Genomic DNA, 17,960 nt, shown 5'->3' with positions numbered 1-17,960 from the left:
CCCATTAGATGGTGGAAAAGGAAACGCATTTTTTCTCTTAAATAGAGACTTTCCTGAAGAAAACTACATAAAACTATCGATTATTCATAAGTTATCGCTATTGTATCGTCTAAAAACGTTTATTTATTGGTCGTATTACCCACTGCATCAAACATTTCAAAAAGTCCCTAAAATAGGCACTTACGTCATTAGTATGATTTAAACCATTAAAATTTATTATTCGTGGTTGCTACTGCATCAAACTTTTGTAAGCACGATAACATTTTGAAATTTTCACGCTGAAAGCCTCCAGATAAGATATATGTAAAAATAATTTCGTACCGAAAAGCACTAAAACCAGCATTAATTGAAGTAATTAACATTTTAATTATGAAGCACTTCATCATTAATCATTTTAAATTGCCTAAATCCACGGCAACGTGCCTCGACTTACCTAAATCCATTGGGAATAGTACCGCTAGAATTAGTTTCAATTGGCTTTCCGCGAAACAAATATTTAAAAATTGAGAACACTATCAATTGTCGGTTTCGCCATCGGCTGTTAGCGGCGTAAACTATATCCTATACAAATTTTAGTATTGTACTAATGTACTTTGAAATTGTTAGATGGCGCCACCATATTATGATCGAATTGACTGCGCTGACTCTACATTTTCAGGATTAGTTTTGCGAAACCATGACTCCCGAACGCGTCTATGTAATTCTAGCGGTACTATTCTCAATTTAATGCTTAAATCCACGGCAACGTAGCCAAAATCCACTAACTGTGCGACGCTGCTCTCATAAAGAAACGCTTCCTTGAGTAGCCAAACAAAATAAGGAGCATTACTCCGGCCAGATACTTTCGAATTAAAGAGGTGAAAGCGTACTATATTTACAAAAAATTTCAGAATTGTCTGTGACTCCTATCCTTAATGGCAGTAGGAAATAAATTGAAAATTCGTCTGCTAATACGACCAGTACCGACTGGATTTTGACTAATATTATAGTTAAAGGAGTTTTCCAAAAAGGTATTGTAGTAGCTAGTTAGTGGGGTAGGTTTTGAAAATTTGCAGTTTCTAAAAAACCAATTGTATATTTAAATAGCTTGTTGGTTTCTCATCTTCCTTGGTAACCTTACCTTCCGTTTCACTAAAATCCATATTGTTCCTAGTACGAAGTGGCTATTTGGGCCGACATTTTCGGCCCCTTTAGCACCCAGACTAAAGGGGCCAAAAATGTAGGCCCAAATAGCTTCGGCCTTCATAGTAACGTCTTCTTTGCCAATTTCAGACTTTTTGAAACGTTGGAAAAAAATGCTCAACTCTGGTATACATCCAATCGTATTCTGAAGGAAACTGTTACCAATTTATTAAATGTACCGCGCTTCCGCAAACGGGATTTGAAAATTTACTAAATGGTTCTACCTCTTGGTAACATCTTTGTAGAGATAATGTGTTTATTGTTTGTCGGAGATTACAAATACTTGATTGGCGTTTAGACAGCCCCGCGACAAATAAAAATAGATAATACTATATTAATTACAAATTTTGTGTACACACGTGAAATCACAACTGTACGTTCAAATTGGCAGCGTGTCCAACCAGCTCCAATACATCGGATATCTTTCGTGCCAATGAAGTAGACAGTTCGACAACGTATTCGAAATCTCGTTTCTCTCGATACAGTTTCGCATCCTGAGCTTGATTGGCGTCCATCGCCGACTGTATCGTGCTTCTCAGAAATTCGACTACAGTCTTGTCCCATTCCGCCACCAGTCCCGCGTCACCTTGAAAGTGGTTTCGCCAACTTTGGTTAACGATGTCAAAATCTCGCCGCGAGATTCGCAAGTTTTGCCCCACGATTTGGCTGAATTGACTGGCGTCCGCGAAATCGTGACGCAGCTCTTGAAAATACGGACTTAGCGATTGGAAAAAAAATCCTACTCGAGCGAAAACGTCGAACGGATTTTGGGCACCTTCCAGCGAATTGATGTAGACTTCCATTCTGTTAAGAATCATCTTCTTAATCACGTCGAAATTACGAATTATTTTACCCTGAATTCGTTCCACCGTTGCTAAATTTCGCCGTACGTCTTCGAGATTTTTATCAATTTGTTGGAAATTTTGATTCGCTATTCGCGTGATTTGCTCGGCTGTTAGTATTTTTAAAATAAAGAAATAAATAGAAAATTTAGATTTTATAAAATATCTCCGTGGTTCTTACTTTTCATTTTCTTGGACTCGTTCATCTTACGCAGTCGCCTGCTGCTTCGTGAAGAATGACTGTTAGTTTAAAGTGTATCTCAGTGTATATATATTCAGACTATAGTGACACATTTGCCCTAGAAATGGTATCGCAAAAAAAATCTTTTATTCATTTGATAAATATTTTAGACTAAATTAAGGCCTTTCCAGTTCACACATGTCGCGACTTTAATCTACTGGATTTTCGTTGGCTTTGTGTTTTATAATAGCAAATTGTTGGTTTAGCAAACAAAATCCTGCATTTGATGAACTTCTCGCGTTGGACGCTACGTGACTCTACGTAACCAAGTGGCAGGCCTAGTGTAGTAGTAATAGACATAGAAATCTCATAGGTAACTAGAATGCTGCCGCCTACGGCCGAGCTTGACGCCAGTTCGCCTTGAACCTTCAGCCAATGAGAGGCCGTAGAGTGGTTCCGCCAAGGAGGATAATAATCCTCCTTGGATCCGCTACTATATCGGGAGATAGGTGACGTCATTCTCTCTGGTGACATTAAATTCTTGGCAGAACCACTCTTTGAGCTCTGATTGGCTGAGATCTGGCTATCGTCTGCCACGGCGTTTGGCCCATTTGCCAGTTACACGGCAGTATTCTAGTTACCTACGAGATTTCTATGGTAATAGAGGTGGTTGTCAGCAGTATTTCCGACCTAATGCATTGGCTGAGATTTCCAATCTATGACGAGGACTACTTAAAAAGGGTAATTCAGTGCCGTCGATTTAAGCTTTTTATTCAGCTCTCCTTATCCCGCATTTAACACGTTAGGCGTCTTATGACTTTAGTTTATTTTTTTTTGTAGCAGATTTCTTGAGCAAATACATAATTAGCATAAGGGCTAAATAAACAGGTGACTTGTAAGCCCTGGTTATTATATTAAAAACAGTGATACAAGATAATTAATTTAAAAAAATGCAAAGAACAAATAAAGTGAACAATGTTAAAAAATAGTCAAGATTAGGCAAATGAATAAAAACAGCATTTAAAGAGATTCAAACTTATTTGGGCTTTAAGAATCTTTTTAAACTTAGCAAGAGTAGTTGCAGATTGAATTGATCGATCCAAGGTATAGATTAAGTGTTTTCTAAAGAATTAAGAGCAGTGGCGTAGACATGGGGAGGGTTTTCGTGTCCAAATCCCCCAACTGGTCGTAACTTTGGCTAGACAAAAATTCCCCCCCTTTCTCGACTCCTCTCAGGTATTTTACATATTTTGACCCCCCCCCCCCCTTTGAAGAATTTCTGGCTACGCCACTGATTAAGAGTAAATGAGTAATTGATTTCGCCAGATAAACCTAGAAATTGGTGCTGTACGTATAAACACCGAAATCGCCGTCTTTAGAGTCAACACTAGCTTCAAGTCAGTTAGGTTTCATGGGACACAAATCACTTCCGTAAAATGACGTCACCAACGTCTTATACGGTCTCCGCTCAGCCGCAATCTTTCTCCGGTATCCTCGCCATTATCTTCTAAGCCGGAGTGATTAGAGTAAATGTAGGCTAAGTAGTGGTACAACCTACTCAAGAAATTAGGTTTAGGCCCAAGTCTGCGTAGCAATTTATGAACAAGTCTTTTAAACTATATTATTCTAAAGCATAGAGTAATTCGCTCACATAGAGTGGAAGGCTATCAGCGAGAAACTTGTGAACGCTTTTCGTACGCAACGTCTTGTTTTCGAGGCGTGAAATAAACAAGGTGGCCTAAAGGTTGTTTAGAATAACTGGATAAAAAAGTAAGTTTATACAGAAAAAAATATAAAAACCACACCATCGCTCCTCGGACTATATTTACTCAACACTTCCAGGGTGTTTTCCCCGGTTTTCTCATAGCTACGCGAAATATACAATACAGTTAAACAGAAATGGGACATTTACATCAAAACAAGAAATATTTTTACGTTTAAGAAGGTTATAAATATTTATTTTAATATATAGAAAACACTACTAAACAGAAATCGTTGTTTATATCCGAATTCCAATGCTGGCCAACTTCGCCTATGCTTTAGGTTCATTGTTGGTACTACTATCCGCGGCCATAAAATTAAGCAATCTTAATTTCTAAAGATTTATTATTACTCATATGTCAATAAGAATAATAAGAATGACCATGTAGACAACGAAATTTTATCGTCCACATGTATTACATGTTTTCAAAGCGGTTATTATGTAACGGTTTAATACCCAGCAAACACATATAGCTCCATCGGATATCCATGGCACGTTACCTTTGGACATTATGATGTCTGTGAGATATCCAAATATCCAGGTTTTACGTCACATGGATATTCCATAGATATCCAGATGTCATGGTTTTGGAGATGCAGGGAATTTCCCCTGGATATTGAATATCCAGGGGATGTTGTAGGGATATCTCAGGGATTAAAAAAATAACATATTTAGGATATGACCAGGATATAATATATCCTAGGGATATCCAATATATATTCTAAAGATATCTTATAGATATTTATAATGTCCATATTATGTACGTTAGAGGTCTTGGGGATTTTTAAATTTTCCTTAAATATCCATATAAATATATTTTTATTTTATAAAGGATAAAAATTTATTAATGACTATAATTTATAAATAAATAAATAAATTTAAATAAAATGACGATTCTTGCATTAAAACCAATTATTAGCTATAAATAAATAATTGGTGTAAATGCAAGAATCATCACATTAACATAACTAATAAAATTAATAAGATTTAGAATTAAGTGAAATTAACCATTTTTAATATTATGATTGGAGCTAGGCATGATGACGAAAGATATCAAAAGATTTATTAAATACACCACTTATAAGATTTAAAATTTCCTTTGATCAAGGTTTTATTTAAAAAGTTCTTTGCTTCCAAAATCATTGTGAAAGTTATTTAAATATTATAATTATTTAGGTTTTTCTTTTTTACTTCCTGCTAGGCAATGGTGTGACCAGTCTTTAATTATTAGTTCAATTTCAGCAATTGTAGAATTGGCAGCGCATTTTGATCGTTTAACGGCCGCTAGAAATAAATTATTGCTCGTGAATAATAGATGTAGAATGAGAAGAAATCTAGACCAATATACTAAGGATGATTTTCATTGTGATTAGATCTTGAAGTTTTTTTGCCTTTTCTTCCTTCCAAACTGTAATGTGAACCAACGGATTTACTCAATCAGAGTGAATTGAAATATTTTGCTCGTGTAAATCCATTTTATCACTAGCAGCGAGCCCTAAAATGAAAAAGCCAGCTACACTAAATAAAATTTTAAGTCTAGTTGGGGTTATTTTTTCACAATTAAGAGTAATAGAAAAATTGGCATACATTTTACTTGTTTAAACCATTTTTCCTCCAGCAGCAACGTCAAACTCAAATTTAATGCAAAGTGCAAGTCAAGCTGGTTAAAATTTAAGACAAATTAGCTAGGCTTAGGTGAACGGTTGGAAAACTGTAAGATTTCAAAGTCATATTGACTTTTGTATTACTGACTTGAACATGAAAAAATTGCTTACCTCTTATTAATAGTTCATTTAAGTTTTTATCGTATTACTGCCGACAGAATTATTAGTGTTCTACGTGTTGAAAATGGGCCTTGGCGGCTAGTAAAAGCGTTACCATGCTGGCGTTACCAAATACCAAACAAAACAATTTAGTACGCATGGATGGTAAATAGAGGCACGGCCAACTTCGATCACGCGCTGCCGCTATAGCACGTGCTATTGAAGTTGGCCGTGATAAAATAAAAATATTAATTTTCAAAATTATTAAAATTACTAAAATTATTTAAAGAATAATATTTATTTTAGTATAAATATAAAATAAATTTCTAATATTATTATAAATTGGATAAAATGTAAAAGGGAGAATATTCTTAAGAATTGAGCGCCAAGTTTGAAACTTTTTATACTTTTTTACTTTAATTTTGAAAATAATAATATTTGATTAATTGGAATTTTGATAATAATTCTTCTAAATATTTACAAATTTTTTTTACTTCGTTTTTTATAGATTTAAGACTAATATAAATAAATTGCTGTATATTTAATTAATCTATGCAGATAATATCGGTAGTCCTGCGTATGTAAAATATGTATTTCTCGTTATTACATATTTTGAGAAGTTTTATAGTAGTTTCAATTAATTAGGAAGCTCCGACGCGAATGTTAATAATAAGGAAACGGAAATTGAAATTAATATCCCTGGGATATTAAAGAGACTTACCCATTTTTTTTATTTTGGACATAAGCAGTCTCCGATATTCGGACGTCCCAGGGATATGCATTAGATTTTGAAACTTGGATGTATGAACTGTAAGATATTTGGATCAAACATGGATATCCATACAATATCATCTTTTGGGATTTTTGGATATGACCTACCAGGGAGATTCGGATCATATATGGATATCCCCGGGACTTTTGTGTTTGCTGGGTAACTGTGCACCAAATATAATAATAATAATCAGCTAATTTATAAGTAACCGTTTTAAATATGCGAGTTTCAATAATATTTGACGCATGCGCAATTAGACGAAAAAGCAGACGAGGATGGTACGTTGACGTCATACCTTAGCGTGACCTCGGTGACCCTCGGCTCAGCTTCCCTTTGTTGCGACAAGTACCGTCCTAAAGCCGATAGATGGCGGCGCGGTTATTAGACAATTAGCTATTAAGCATTAAGATTAATGCAGAGTGGTTTATTTCAAAATGGGTAGGTCGAAAGCGTAAGACCAAAGCTACACAAGAACTTTCAACTAATCTTGTATCGTTGAGTAATTTCGATCTTGTGTTTAAAGTTTCGTGTCTAACAAACTCTTTGTGTAAAATAAGTAAATGAATGATAACAACGAAGGCAATTAAATTGATTTCGAATTATTTATTAACGAAGTAAAGCGTACATTTTAGGTCAAGATTCGAGTTACAAATAGTCGTAGACGCCAATCGCATCTCGAATAAATATTTTAGTGACATTTTATCAATAAATAATATTATCCCTTACACGCAACGACAAAGACAGAATCATCTCAAAAATGGTGGAAGAAGCATTGAAAAGTTTGATTAGAGTTGGAAATCTACGCATTAATTTTTTTTCATTATAAGAGCTTTTGCAATCAAAATAGCTTAAATTTTTCGATATTTTTAAAATAAAACTGCCATATTTTGTCTAAGCTTTTTTAAGGTTCATGAATAAAAAAGGTTGTTGTACTACTAACTTTTAAATTAAAATTATTATATTAAGTCTTTATAAATATTATTTTATTGCCTTATTCAGTATAAAACGAATTATTATCTACTGTATTATCTCACTGAATCCTTTAAAACTAATGACCTAGTTAGTAAAAACCCTTGCGTTATGGTTAGAAAGGGTAGAGTCATAGAATGTGCACACAATTTTCTATATGAAATTGTACCGGGATTTAATAGAAAACATAACACGAGGAACTTCTACCCCAGAGTCCTACCGTAGTATTCCCTCTTTAGACAAGTGAGCGCAATAGTGACCACCCCCAACAGACTGTCCTTGCTATTTAACTGGAATGAAAGAGCCCCCACATCCAGAATTTCATTTCTTGTGTTGCTTAAGCCACGCACGCCATTCAGTGGCGCCAATCGCTTTTTTTCACAATGGGGGCCGAAGCTCACTAATAAATTTGGAATGAGGCTGCTGGCAACACTTTCTTGCTACGGATGCTTAAAAGTAAATGGCCTTTAACATCGGCCACCATGGGATCGGCGCCACTGACGCCATTTTGACCCAAAAGCCATTTACATTTTCCACCGTCCCTTGGACCCGTTTCGGCGGGAGAGTTTGAACCCCCAAACCCCCTTAAATAGGCCCTATCTTCAAGTTCAAGGATCGTGTTTTCAGTGCTAATTGTAGAATTTGTCAATAGGAAAGGTTAACCATCTATTACCGATCATTTGCCATATCGGACCCAAATATTTAAATTTTCATTCATTTCTTACGAGTATTCATAAAGGCAAGACAATCTGAAATCTGTAATCCCGCGAATAACGAGTTAAATATTAGCTAACCATTGCCATGAAATCTCTCTAGTCTATTCGACCAAATATTTATATTTTCCCAAACACGTAATATAATATTTAGGAAAATAGAGTTGAGTTTCTCCATTGTTGAAACTACATGTAGTGTGAAGTCTTACGAGTTAGTTTCGTCTCCAATTGCCCTTATGAATACTCGTAAGAAATGAATGAAAATTGAAATATTTGGGTCCGATATGGCAAATGATCGGTAATAGATGGTTAGCCTTTCCTATTGACAAATTCTACAATTAGCACTGAAACCACGATCCTTGAAATATAAGATAGGGCCTATTTAAGGGGGTTTGGGGGTTTAAACTCTCCCCCCGAAATGGGACCAAGGGACGGTGAAAAATGTAAATGGCTTTGGGCTTAAAACGGCGTTAACTACACACGAAGACACGAAATGAAATTCTGGATGTGGGGGCTCTTTCATTCCAGTAATTTGCCAATCTTTTACGCAATTACCTCAAGTTAAATAGCAAGGACAGTCTGTTGGGGGTGGACACTATTGCGCTCACTTGTCTAAAGAGGGAATACTACGGTAGGAGTCTGGGGTAGAAGTTCCTCGTGTTATGTTTTCTATTAAATTCCGGTTCAATTTCAAATAGAAAATTGTGTGCACATTCTATGACTCTACCCTTTCTAACCATAACGCAAACGAGGCTTTTTACTAACTAGGTCATTAGTTTTAATGGATTCAGTGAGATAATACAGTAGATAATAATTAGTTTTATACTGAATAAGGCAATAAAATAATATTTATAAAGACTTAATATAATAATTTTAATTTAAAAGTTAGTAGTACAACAACCTTTTTTATTCATGAACCTTGAAAAAGCTTAGACAAAATATGGCAGTTTTATTTTAAAAATATCGAAGAATTTAAGCTATTTTGATTGCAAAAGCTGTTATAATGAAAAAAAATTAGTGCGTAGATTTCCAACTCTAATCAAACTTTGCAATGCTTCTTCCACCATTTTTGAGATGATTCTGTCTTGGTCGTTGCTGGTAAGTAATAACATTATTTATTGATAAAATGTCACTAAAATATTTATTCGAGATGCGATTGGCGTCTACGACTATTTGTGTCTCGAAGCTTGACCTAAAATGTACGCTTTACTTCGTTAATAAATAATTCGAAATCAATTTAATTGCCTTCGTTGTTATCATTCATTTACTTATTTTACACAAAGAGTTCGTTTGACATGAAACTTTAAACACAAAATCGAAATTACTCAAAGATACAAGATTAATTGAATGTTTTTGTGTAGCTTTGGTCTTACGCATTCGCCTACCCATTTTGAAATAAAGCACTCTGCATTAATCTTAATGCTTAATAGCTAATTGTCTAATAACCGCACCGCCATTTATCGGCTTTAGGACGGTACTTGTCGCAACAAAGGGAAGCTGAGCCGAGGGTCACCGAGGTCACGCTAAGGTATGACGTCAACGTACCATCCTCGTCTGCTTTTTCGTCTAATTGCGCATGCGTCAAATATTATTGAAACTCGCATATTTAAAACAGTTACTTATAATTTAGCTGATTATTATTATTATATTTGGTGCGCATTTATTAAACCGTTACATAATAACCCCTTTGAAAACATGTCTTACTTGTGGATGATAAAATTTCGTTGTCTACATGGTCATTCTTATTATTCTTCTTGACATATGAGTAATAATAAATCTTTAGAAATTAAGATTGCCTAATTTTATGGCCGCGGATAGTAGTACCAACAATGAACCTAAAGCATAGGCGAAGTTGGCCAGCATTGGAATTCGGATATAAACAACGATTTCGGTTTAGTAGTGTTTTCTATATTTTAAAATAATAATTCATAACCTTCTTATACTTAAAAATATTTCTTGTTTTGATATAAGTGTCCAATTTATGTTTTAGGATTGTTGTAATTTTTATAAAACAGCTAGCCTTCCCGTGTGCTGTGACGTCACGATTCCTTTTAACAACGAAGAAACCTGCTCTTTCCATCGTTGAGTTTGTTGAGCTAACGTTGCCAACGTGACGTCAAAACCGGAAATTACAAAAACCGTTCAGTGAAAGAAAGTTGTCAACGTAGAGACCATTGAGCTTCACTGAACGTAGCCCGTATAAGACGTTGGTGACGTCATTTTCCGGAAGTGGTTTGTGTCCCATGAAACCTAACTGACTTGAAGCTAGTGTTGACTCCAAAGACGGCGATTTCGGTGTTTATCCGTACAGCACCAATTTCTAGGTTTATCTGGCGAAATCAATTACTCATGTACTCTTAATCAGTGGCGTAGCCAGAAATACTTCAAGGGGGGGTAAACTATCTATAATAGCTAAGAGGGGTCGAGAAAGGGGAAATTTTAGAACAGCCAATGTTACGCCCAAGGGGAAGTTTTGGACACGGAAATCTCAGTTAATCGGACATAATGCAATAGGCCGGAAACACACTGACTACAATACGCCTTTCACTTGGTTACGTAGAGCCACGTAGCGTCCAACGCGAGAAGTTCGTCAAATGCAGGATTTTATTTGCTAAACAAACGATTTGCTATTATAAAACACAAAGCAAACGAAAATCCAGTAGATTAAAGTCGCGACATGTCTCTGTGTGAACTGAAAAGGCCTTAATTATTAGAATTTCGATGACATGAAATAAACGACTCTTTCTTGAACGATAAAAGAATAAAGGTCTTTGTTTTATTATCGTCACTGTACATATTATCGGTATGTGACAAAACTGGAACAATAGCGCCATCCATCGAGCTTACGATGGGGCGCCAAAATACAAATATCAATTCTTACAATATTTATGCATACGGCACATTTCAAACAATTATCTTATACACTAACACTCTTCCTTGCCGAATGCTAAATAGGCAGTCCCACTGAATAGCTGAGATGTTTTATTTTGTTAGCGCTTAAGGATTTGGTCATCATGTCTGCAATATTTTCAGTCGACTTTACATAGCTGAATTGCACTCTCCCTGCTTCAACTATCTCCCGAAAAAAATGTTTCTTCAGACCCATGTGTTTATTGCGTTCTGACTTAATCGGGTGTTTCGCTAGTTGTATCGCTCCTTGATTATCCGCGTGTATATTAACCGGATCCTGTACTCGTTGTTGTTGACCAATTTCGACTAAGACATTTTTCAACCATATGGCTTCCTTTGACGCGTGACACATGGCGATGTATTCGGCTTCCACTGTTGATAATGCCACCATACTTACTTCTTTGTACTCCAACTGATGATATTATCGTTTAGCGTGAAAGTGTATCCACTGTAAGATTTTCTGTCTGTAGGATCTGATCCCCAATCTGCATCTACATATCCTTCGACTTTACCACCGTTCCCTTGCTTGTAGTATAGTTTGTAAAAACATTTTCGGTTGCCATGGCGAATTGAATGGGTAGTGCAACGTCTCCTTTTGGGAAATTTCATATCTCATATAGGTCTACATTACGGCCGACTTTGAACTAAATCGGCAATAAACACCTCGGGTACTCTCCTTGTTAGTTGCCCGTTTTGATCAAATTTTCTTCTGAATATCCACTTTGTGCTTAATACATTAACGTCGTTCGGTTTTACTACTAAATCCCAAGTATTGTTTCTTTTCAAGTTACCGATTTCTTCCAACATAGGTTTCTTCCATTCGTCCCCGTCTCGTCTTGATAGTGCGTCCGTCACATTTTGAGGGTCTTCATATGGGTGAGCTCCCTCAAAGAAAACTGCTCGTAGTTTAAAGTCTCTTTTCTCAGCCAGTCGTTCGGATGTTCTTACTTCTTTATTTTGCCCCAACTGAGGTAGAGGAAGTAACGTTCTGTCCGCGTCATATCGTGTGAAATCATCTTCAAACAACTTTAGGTTTTCGGCGTCTTCTTCGTTCTGGATTTCGGCCCTTTCTTGATCGGCGTCGTTCATTGCGTCTACATTTGCGGCGTTATTTCTCTCTTCTACGAGGGTTATCTCCTTTTCTTCAAATGACAAAGGTAAGTTTTCTTTAACTAAGTCTTGTGTTTCGGACTTCTTTAATTTTTCCACGATAAACGGAAAAATGTCTTCTTCAAAGAGTACGTCTCGACTAAGAAATATCCCATAACTTATACCCTTTCGTTTCTTCGGGGTAACCAACAAGTACACATTCGACAGCTTTAGCGTCTAATTTGCCTCTGAGGGTCTCGTGAACTCTGGTCCATGCTCGACAGATTTTCGAGGTTTACGTTTCTTCCGGTCCACAGTTCTTCGGGTACATTTCCCAAAATGCCTTGAGACGGGCTCTTGTTTCTGATGTAGGCAGCCGTAGTTACTATATCAGCCCAGAGATAGGTTGGAAGTTCAGATTCAATTAGTATACATCGGGTCATGTCCATTAAGGTTTGATTCATTCGTTCTGCAACACCGTTTTGTTGCGGGGTTCTTGGAACAGTCAACTGTCTTGTGATTCCAAGCGCCTTCAAATGTTCATCGAATTCCTTTCCACAATATTCTCCTCCATTATCAGTACGAAGGACTAGGATTTTCTTTCCATGTAGTCTTTCAACTTCTTTGTACTCTTTAAATTTGTCCAACGCTTCGCTTTTACGCTTCATGGCGTATACTTTAGTAAATCTTGACAAGTCGTCGATAAAGGTAATGAGATAACGGGATCCTCCTTTAAAAGTTGGGCTTATTGGCCCAATTACGTCTGAGTGTACCGAGGCAAGAATTCTGCCGCTGCTTGTTTTACTTAATTTGAAAGGTTTTCGTTTCATCTTTCCACGTATACAAATGGTGCAAGGTTCTTCTTGAGTACTGTTTACTTCCACTTCTCCTTGTTCCGGATCAACTACAATTTCCTTCGCGTCTTGTAAGTCTTTAACCGCCTTTAAGTGTAGATGACCCATACGGCGATGCCATAAGCTCGATTCGTCTCGCTGCACTTTGTTGACTATTGAAATTGAATTATCCTTTGGTACATCTTCCTTCTTTTCTTGAAGCGTGAATAGCGATCCATGTAATTTAGCAATTTAGCATTTCGTCATTCTTCCTGTTCTTCTTTTGTTTAGTTTAAGCCTTGCCTCTTCTGACCTTGATTCGCGTATCGTTGATTTTATAGTTTCTTAAGAGAATTGATATTCGTTTCTTCGCTATACGTCTTCTTCATTACTTCTTATATCACTCAAGAATAAAATCAGGGAAGTTAACGCGTGTCTGAGCCCATAACCTATTAGAATTTCGACGACATGAAATAAACGACTCTTTGTTGAACGATAAAAGAATAAAGGTCTTTGTTTTATTATCGTCACTGTACAGGTATATATCGGTATGTGACAAAACAGGAACAATAGCGCCATCCATCGAGCTTACGATGTGGCGCCAAAATACAAATATCAATTCTTACAATATTTATGCATACGGCACATTTCAAACAATTATCTTATACACTAACATTATTTTAGTCTGAAATATTTCTCAAATGAATAAATGATGTGGTTGCGATAGCGTTTGAAGGGCAAATGTGTCGCTAGTCTGAATATATATACACTGAGATAAACCATGGATAAACCATAGAAATAGAAATTAGACTAGAAGCACTGCCCTTTCCGCCAATCCCAAGAGAAACAGGCGAGCTAGAAGGCTGACATTAGGGTGGAATCGCGATGTACGCGGCATCTGACAAACGCGTTAAACATTGTCGCCATGGCTACGACGCGAATTTCGAAAGGGGAAAAAAAGGCGATCCACTGCGCATCACGTCGTGCGCAGCGGTGGTCTTTTCGTGTTTAAATTTTTGCGTCTAAAAGCATATCCGCCAAAATGGTTAAAAACTGCGCTTTTTCACATTGTAAAGAGAGATCTAGGAAAGAAATAAAATTATCATTTCATAAGTATGTAATATTATAGTAAATATTTTATAATAATTTCAGAATAAGAGATTTTTTACACTAAGATTTCCTCTGAGAAATGCTGAATTACTAGGAAAATGGGTTTTAGCGGTATATCGCGAAAATTGGACTCCATCTTCAATTACTTCATATGACTGTGTGTAGTAAACATTTTCTGTCGGATGAAATTTACTTTCAAAATTGAAAGCACCATTTGAAAGCAAATGCTGTACCTACACAAGTAAAAATTATCCTATACATTCTGAAATAAAAAACTAACTGAAATATGAATAATTTCTTTATTAAAACCCGAATTTGAAAGAGCTCCAAAAAATATCTATTCCAGAACAAAGCATATTTACATCTTCTAGAGTATGCCAATTTATTGATTTTAGTAATTGTTATTTAGTTTCCCTATTTATCAGAGGTTATTTCAGAAAACTTACGGAAAAAGTGAACTACCGGAAACCACTCAATTTGACTTGATTAATACCATAAGTGTATAATATTATTTCATAAGTGTGACACTTGCTATTCTTCACATAGCTGAGTAAAATGACACCATTAGCAACTCTGTAGCTTAATAATAACAGCTGCTATGGGGATTATAAAATATACCAGTCATGTCATTTTTGCCATTTTATGACAATTTTGAACAGCCGTAATTTGAAAACCGTTTGATATAATTCAATAACACTTGGCATTTTCCTTGAAATCCCTAGACACTATCTATATCTAAAATTTCATTAAAATCTGAGATGGTCAGGGTTTTGAGTGTATTGATTTCACATGGAATGCCCCAAATATTAAAAATCGGTATGTCTTTTGGAAAATTATGTCAAAATCCAATAAGTGTATGTTATTTGGCATCACTGGAAAGCTCCCCTCGTAATCTATCTAGGTATTTCTTAAAATGTTAACTTATATCATTTCCACATCATCTTATAGTGTTTTGTACGTTACCCCCGAAAACAACAATATTTTCTACTTTTTCGCCTTTAACTCATAAACTTTTCTATCTACAAAAATATGAACACGACTACTGCGTTCTGTAACCCAATTTACCCTAGAAACTTAATTCGAATTGATTTCTTATGGTTAGACAGAAAGATATTCAACATTTTTTAAAGGGGGGTGAATTACGTAAACGCGCCACATGAAAAACCGGGGCTAATGGTTGTAAGGGCGTATTCCAATAACTACTAAGAATTGTTTAGCTAAAAACTCAGACTTAGTCGTTCCTAATACTGACAAAACAGTGTTCAAAATTTAAAAAAAATCGCTTGACCCATAGTAACATCATTGGGTGAATTGACGTGGAATGGACATTTTAGTAGGTCGTAGTTGCTTTCTGAAGAAGAAAACAAATAGAAGCAAGATTACAACATTTAAAGCGCCAAAATGTGTGTTATTTTGAAATTTTCACTTATTTGAATAACGTATTTGTTCAAATATGGATAGCCCACAAAGTCAAATTGTTGGCAATGTTCGCTACGACCGCTCTTTCAGCTCAACAATAACAAACGACGCCTCATTCAGTAGTAATCTTTTACCTTCTTTAAGTTATTCGCCAACCAACAGTAATTCAATTGATAAGACCAACCCGAGAGTTCCCATTACTAAAAGGGAATTGGTTGGAATTTTCAAGGAACACAGAAACATAGGTGACTTTTTTCAAATATCCCAATCTTACTTGAAAATCAAATAAAGGAAAACCTTTCGAAATTTCAAATGGAAATTCAACGGAGAGCGATTGAGATAGAAATAAAAACGTTTAACCGTTGGTGGAAACAAGCTGGAAACAACTTTGAGAGGAAGCACCACGTCTGGTTGCAGACAGCTTTTAAAATTCCTGAATTTCTTCTTACTAATTCTAATTCAAATACGCCCTTAGGAGTTCCTGATGTAGGAAGGCCAATTATCGAATTTTCAGTTGCATCTGCTCGCGCAAAACGAGTTCACGTTAGTGAGTTAGCATCCTTATTGGAAGACGAACCCGCTTAGAAAACCATAAAAGCAGCAGCAGTAGCGGTTGAACGGAAGGAGAAACTGGATTGACCTTGGGCTTACCAGAACTGATGAACCGTTCGAATTCAGCATCAGCTGCACCCGACAGAATGTCCAAAGACGTGCCAACCTCTTGTTCTGACACCATCTCTCGCATTGATTTTAGATGGCGATTTAACATTAAACATCTATAATATGATCACGCAAACTGCTTTATCTCATGGCTATTCCCTCTTCCCGCGAAACAAATTGTATAAATTTCGAGTGGCTATTGCATTTTGGGTATAAACGATGTTTGACTATTCCAATTTTATCGTCTAATTAATAAGTAATAACGACTTAACTATTAATAGCTTACAATGATTCTACACGAAAACAGCTCTGAAATTTCAAACTGCCGTTATTTCACTTAATTTTGAAATCTCGCGCACGCGTCGCGAAGCTTGTCCCACTAAATTGTCTCCCCCCCCCCTCGCTACCCCAACGTCTTCTCCAAAGTTTGAGAGACGCCCGCGAATGCGTTGACGAAGGTACGTGTGAAATATCCAGTACGCGTTAGCTTTTATTATTAATCCAGGTTCACACGAACGGGCTAACAGAAACAACGTAGCGCGCATATACCGGAAGTTCCGAGGAAAGAAATCAAACGAGACCACTTAAAGGGGCTCTAAAGTTCGGTGGCAAAATGTGTGTAAAGTTAGTAAAGTGCGAAATTTATGGCTGACTCTGCCCGCCTCTGCCAAGGCCGAGTGAAGGGTTGGGGGGGAAGGAAAAGCATGCTCAGTTTTCTTTTTTTTTGCCAACGAACTTTGGAGTCCCTTTAAAGCTGGCCTTCTACTACTCCCTTTACTAGTCTCTGTGATTTGACATAGTAATCAGTTGGATTTGCTAACTATCAGTTTTATTTTGTAATTAGTTTGTTCGGGGTCGAGCGCGTACGCAGGACCCCACTACCAAAAATAACACGCCCCATCCAATGCAATTTGCAAAAGAAAGTTGGAGTCAAACCCATCGTAGTGCAATGATTGGTTCTCGTCCAAGCCCGCCTCTTTACAGATCGAGACTGCAGCGACGCCAGGTAAGTATGATTCTTTACGATTAATTTGGAAATTTGTAATGAGAAAAGTAAACTCGGATGCCCTACGCGACCTTTCCGTTTCACGATATTTTATACGTTAAAGAATTGTTTCGAAATATCAAATGCCTTTACTGTATAGCGCAGTACATGATAAAGGACTCCCTGAAAACCTATATGAGAACGTTTTACTCCTCTTTCGCTCAGACGGATTTTGTTTTAGCTTTTTAATGTGTGAATCATCGGCCCCACAGGATTTGGCAATAATAAATAAAGGAGACAATATCTTATCGCCCACGTGCTCTAATGGATAAGGCGTCTGACTTCGAATCCGAAAATTACCATCAACCGTCATTTGTCTGTATAGCTAGTCCAGTTTGTAACACAAGAACGGCTTCGTCAAGCTATGGGGAAAATTTAAGACTTTCAGCTGTTGTATAGAAAATTAACAGGGGGTAAACGCGATCGGGTATGGAACGCCAAAAATGTCAAAATCAATTTTAGACATGTCAAAACTTTATTTCGACTTGTGCTTTTCGTTTCGACTAGACAATTTCTACACGCATCGTGATTGGACTAGAGGTTTTTAACGGTAATTGGACAGAAATATTATTAACATAATTATTGAAAAACGCCATTCTATTGGTTTATCAAAATTTATGCAAACCCTTTGTTGGCCTTTACGTGTCTCGTGAAATAATTTAGTTGCCTCCTTAAAAAATCTCATGCCTTTATCCCCTCCTCCTACAAAT

General features: G+C 36.5%; 1 protein-coding gene and 1 non-coding gene across 2 annotated transcripts; both read right to left on the bottom strand.

Annotated features, from left to right (window-relative positions):
* Positions 1 to 1,408: 1,408 nt before the first annotated feature.
* LOC149957711 (uncharacterized) lies at positions 1,409 to 2,340 on the bottom strand. Its single transcript, XM_090164884.1, has 2 exons — positions 2,206 to 2,340; positions 1,409 to 2,134 (listed from the first exon to the last, which is right to left on the bottom strand). The coding sequence occupies exons 1-2, from the start codon at positions 2,228 to 2,230 to the stop codon at positions 1,548 to 1,550; spliced, it is 612 nt and encodes a 203-aa protein (XP_090021010.1). The 5' UTR covers positions 2,231 to 2,340; the 3' UTR covers positions 1,409 to 1,547.
* A 14,715-nt stretch (positions 2,341 to 17,055) lies between these two features.
* LOC149957710 (U1 spliceosomal RNA) lies at positions 17,056 to 17,219 on the bottom strand. The gene has a single exon (XR_016479436.1). It is a non-coding gene; the product is annotated as a U1 spliceosomal RNA (small nuclear RNA).
* Between the last annotated feature and the right edge of the window lie 741 nt (positions 17,220 to 17,960).

The sequence above is a fragment of the Leiobunum rupestre genome, chromosome 2 (assembly GCF_980474605.1).
Source record: "Leiobunum rupestre chromosome 2, qqLeiRupe1.1.hap1, whole genome shotgun sequence".
In the NCBI taxonomy this organism is placed as follows: Eukaryota; Metazoa; Arthropoda; class Arachnida; order Opiliones; family Sclerosomatidae; genus Leiobunum; species Leiobunum rupestre.
This window is presented reverse-complemented; position numbering and strand designations above follow the sequence as displayed.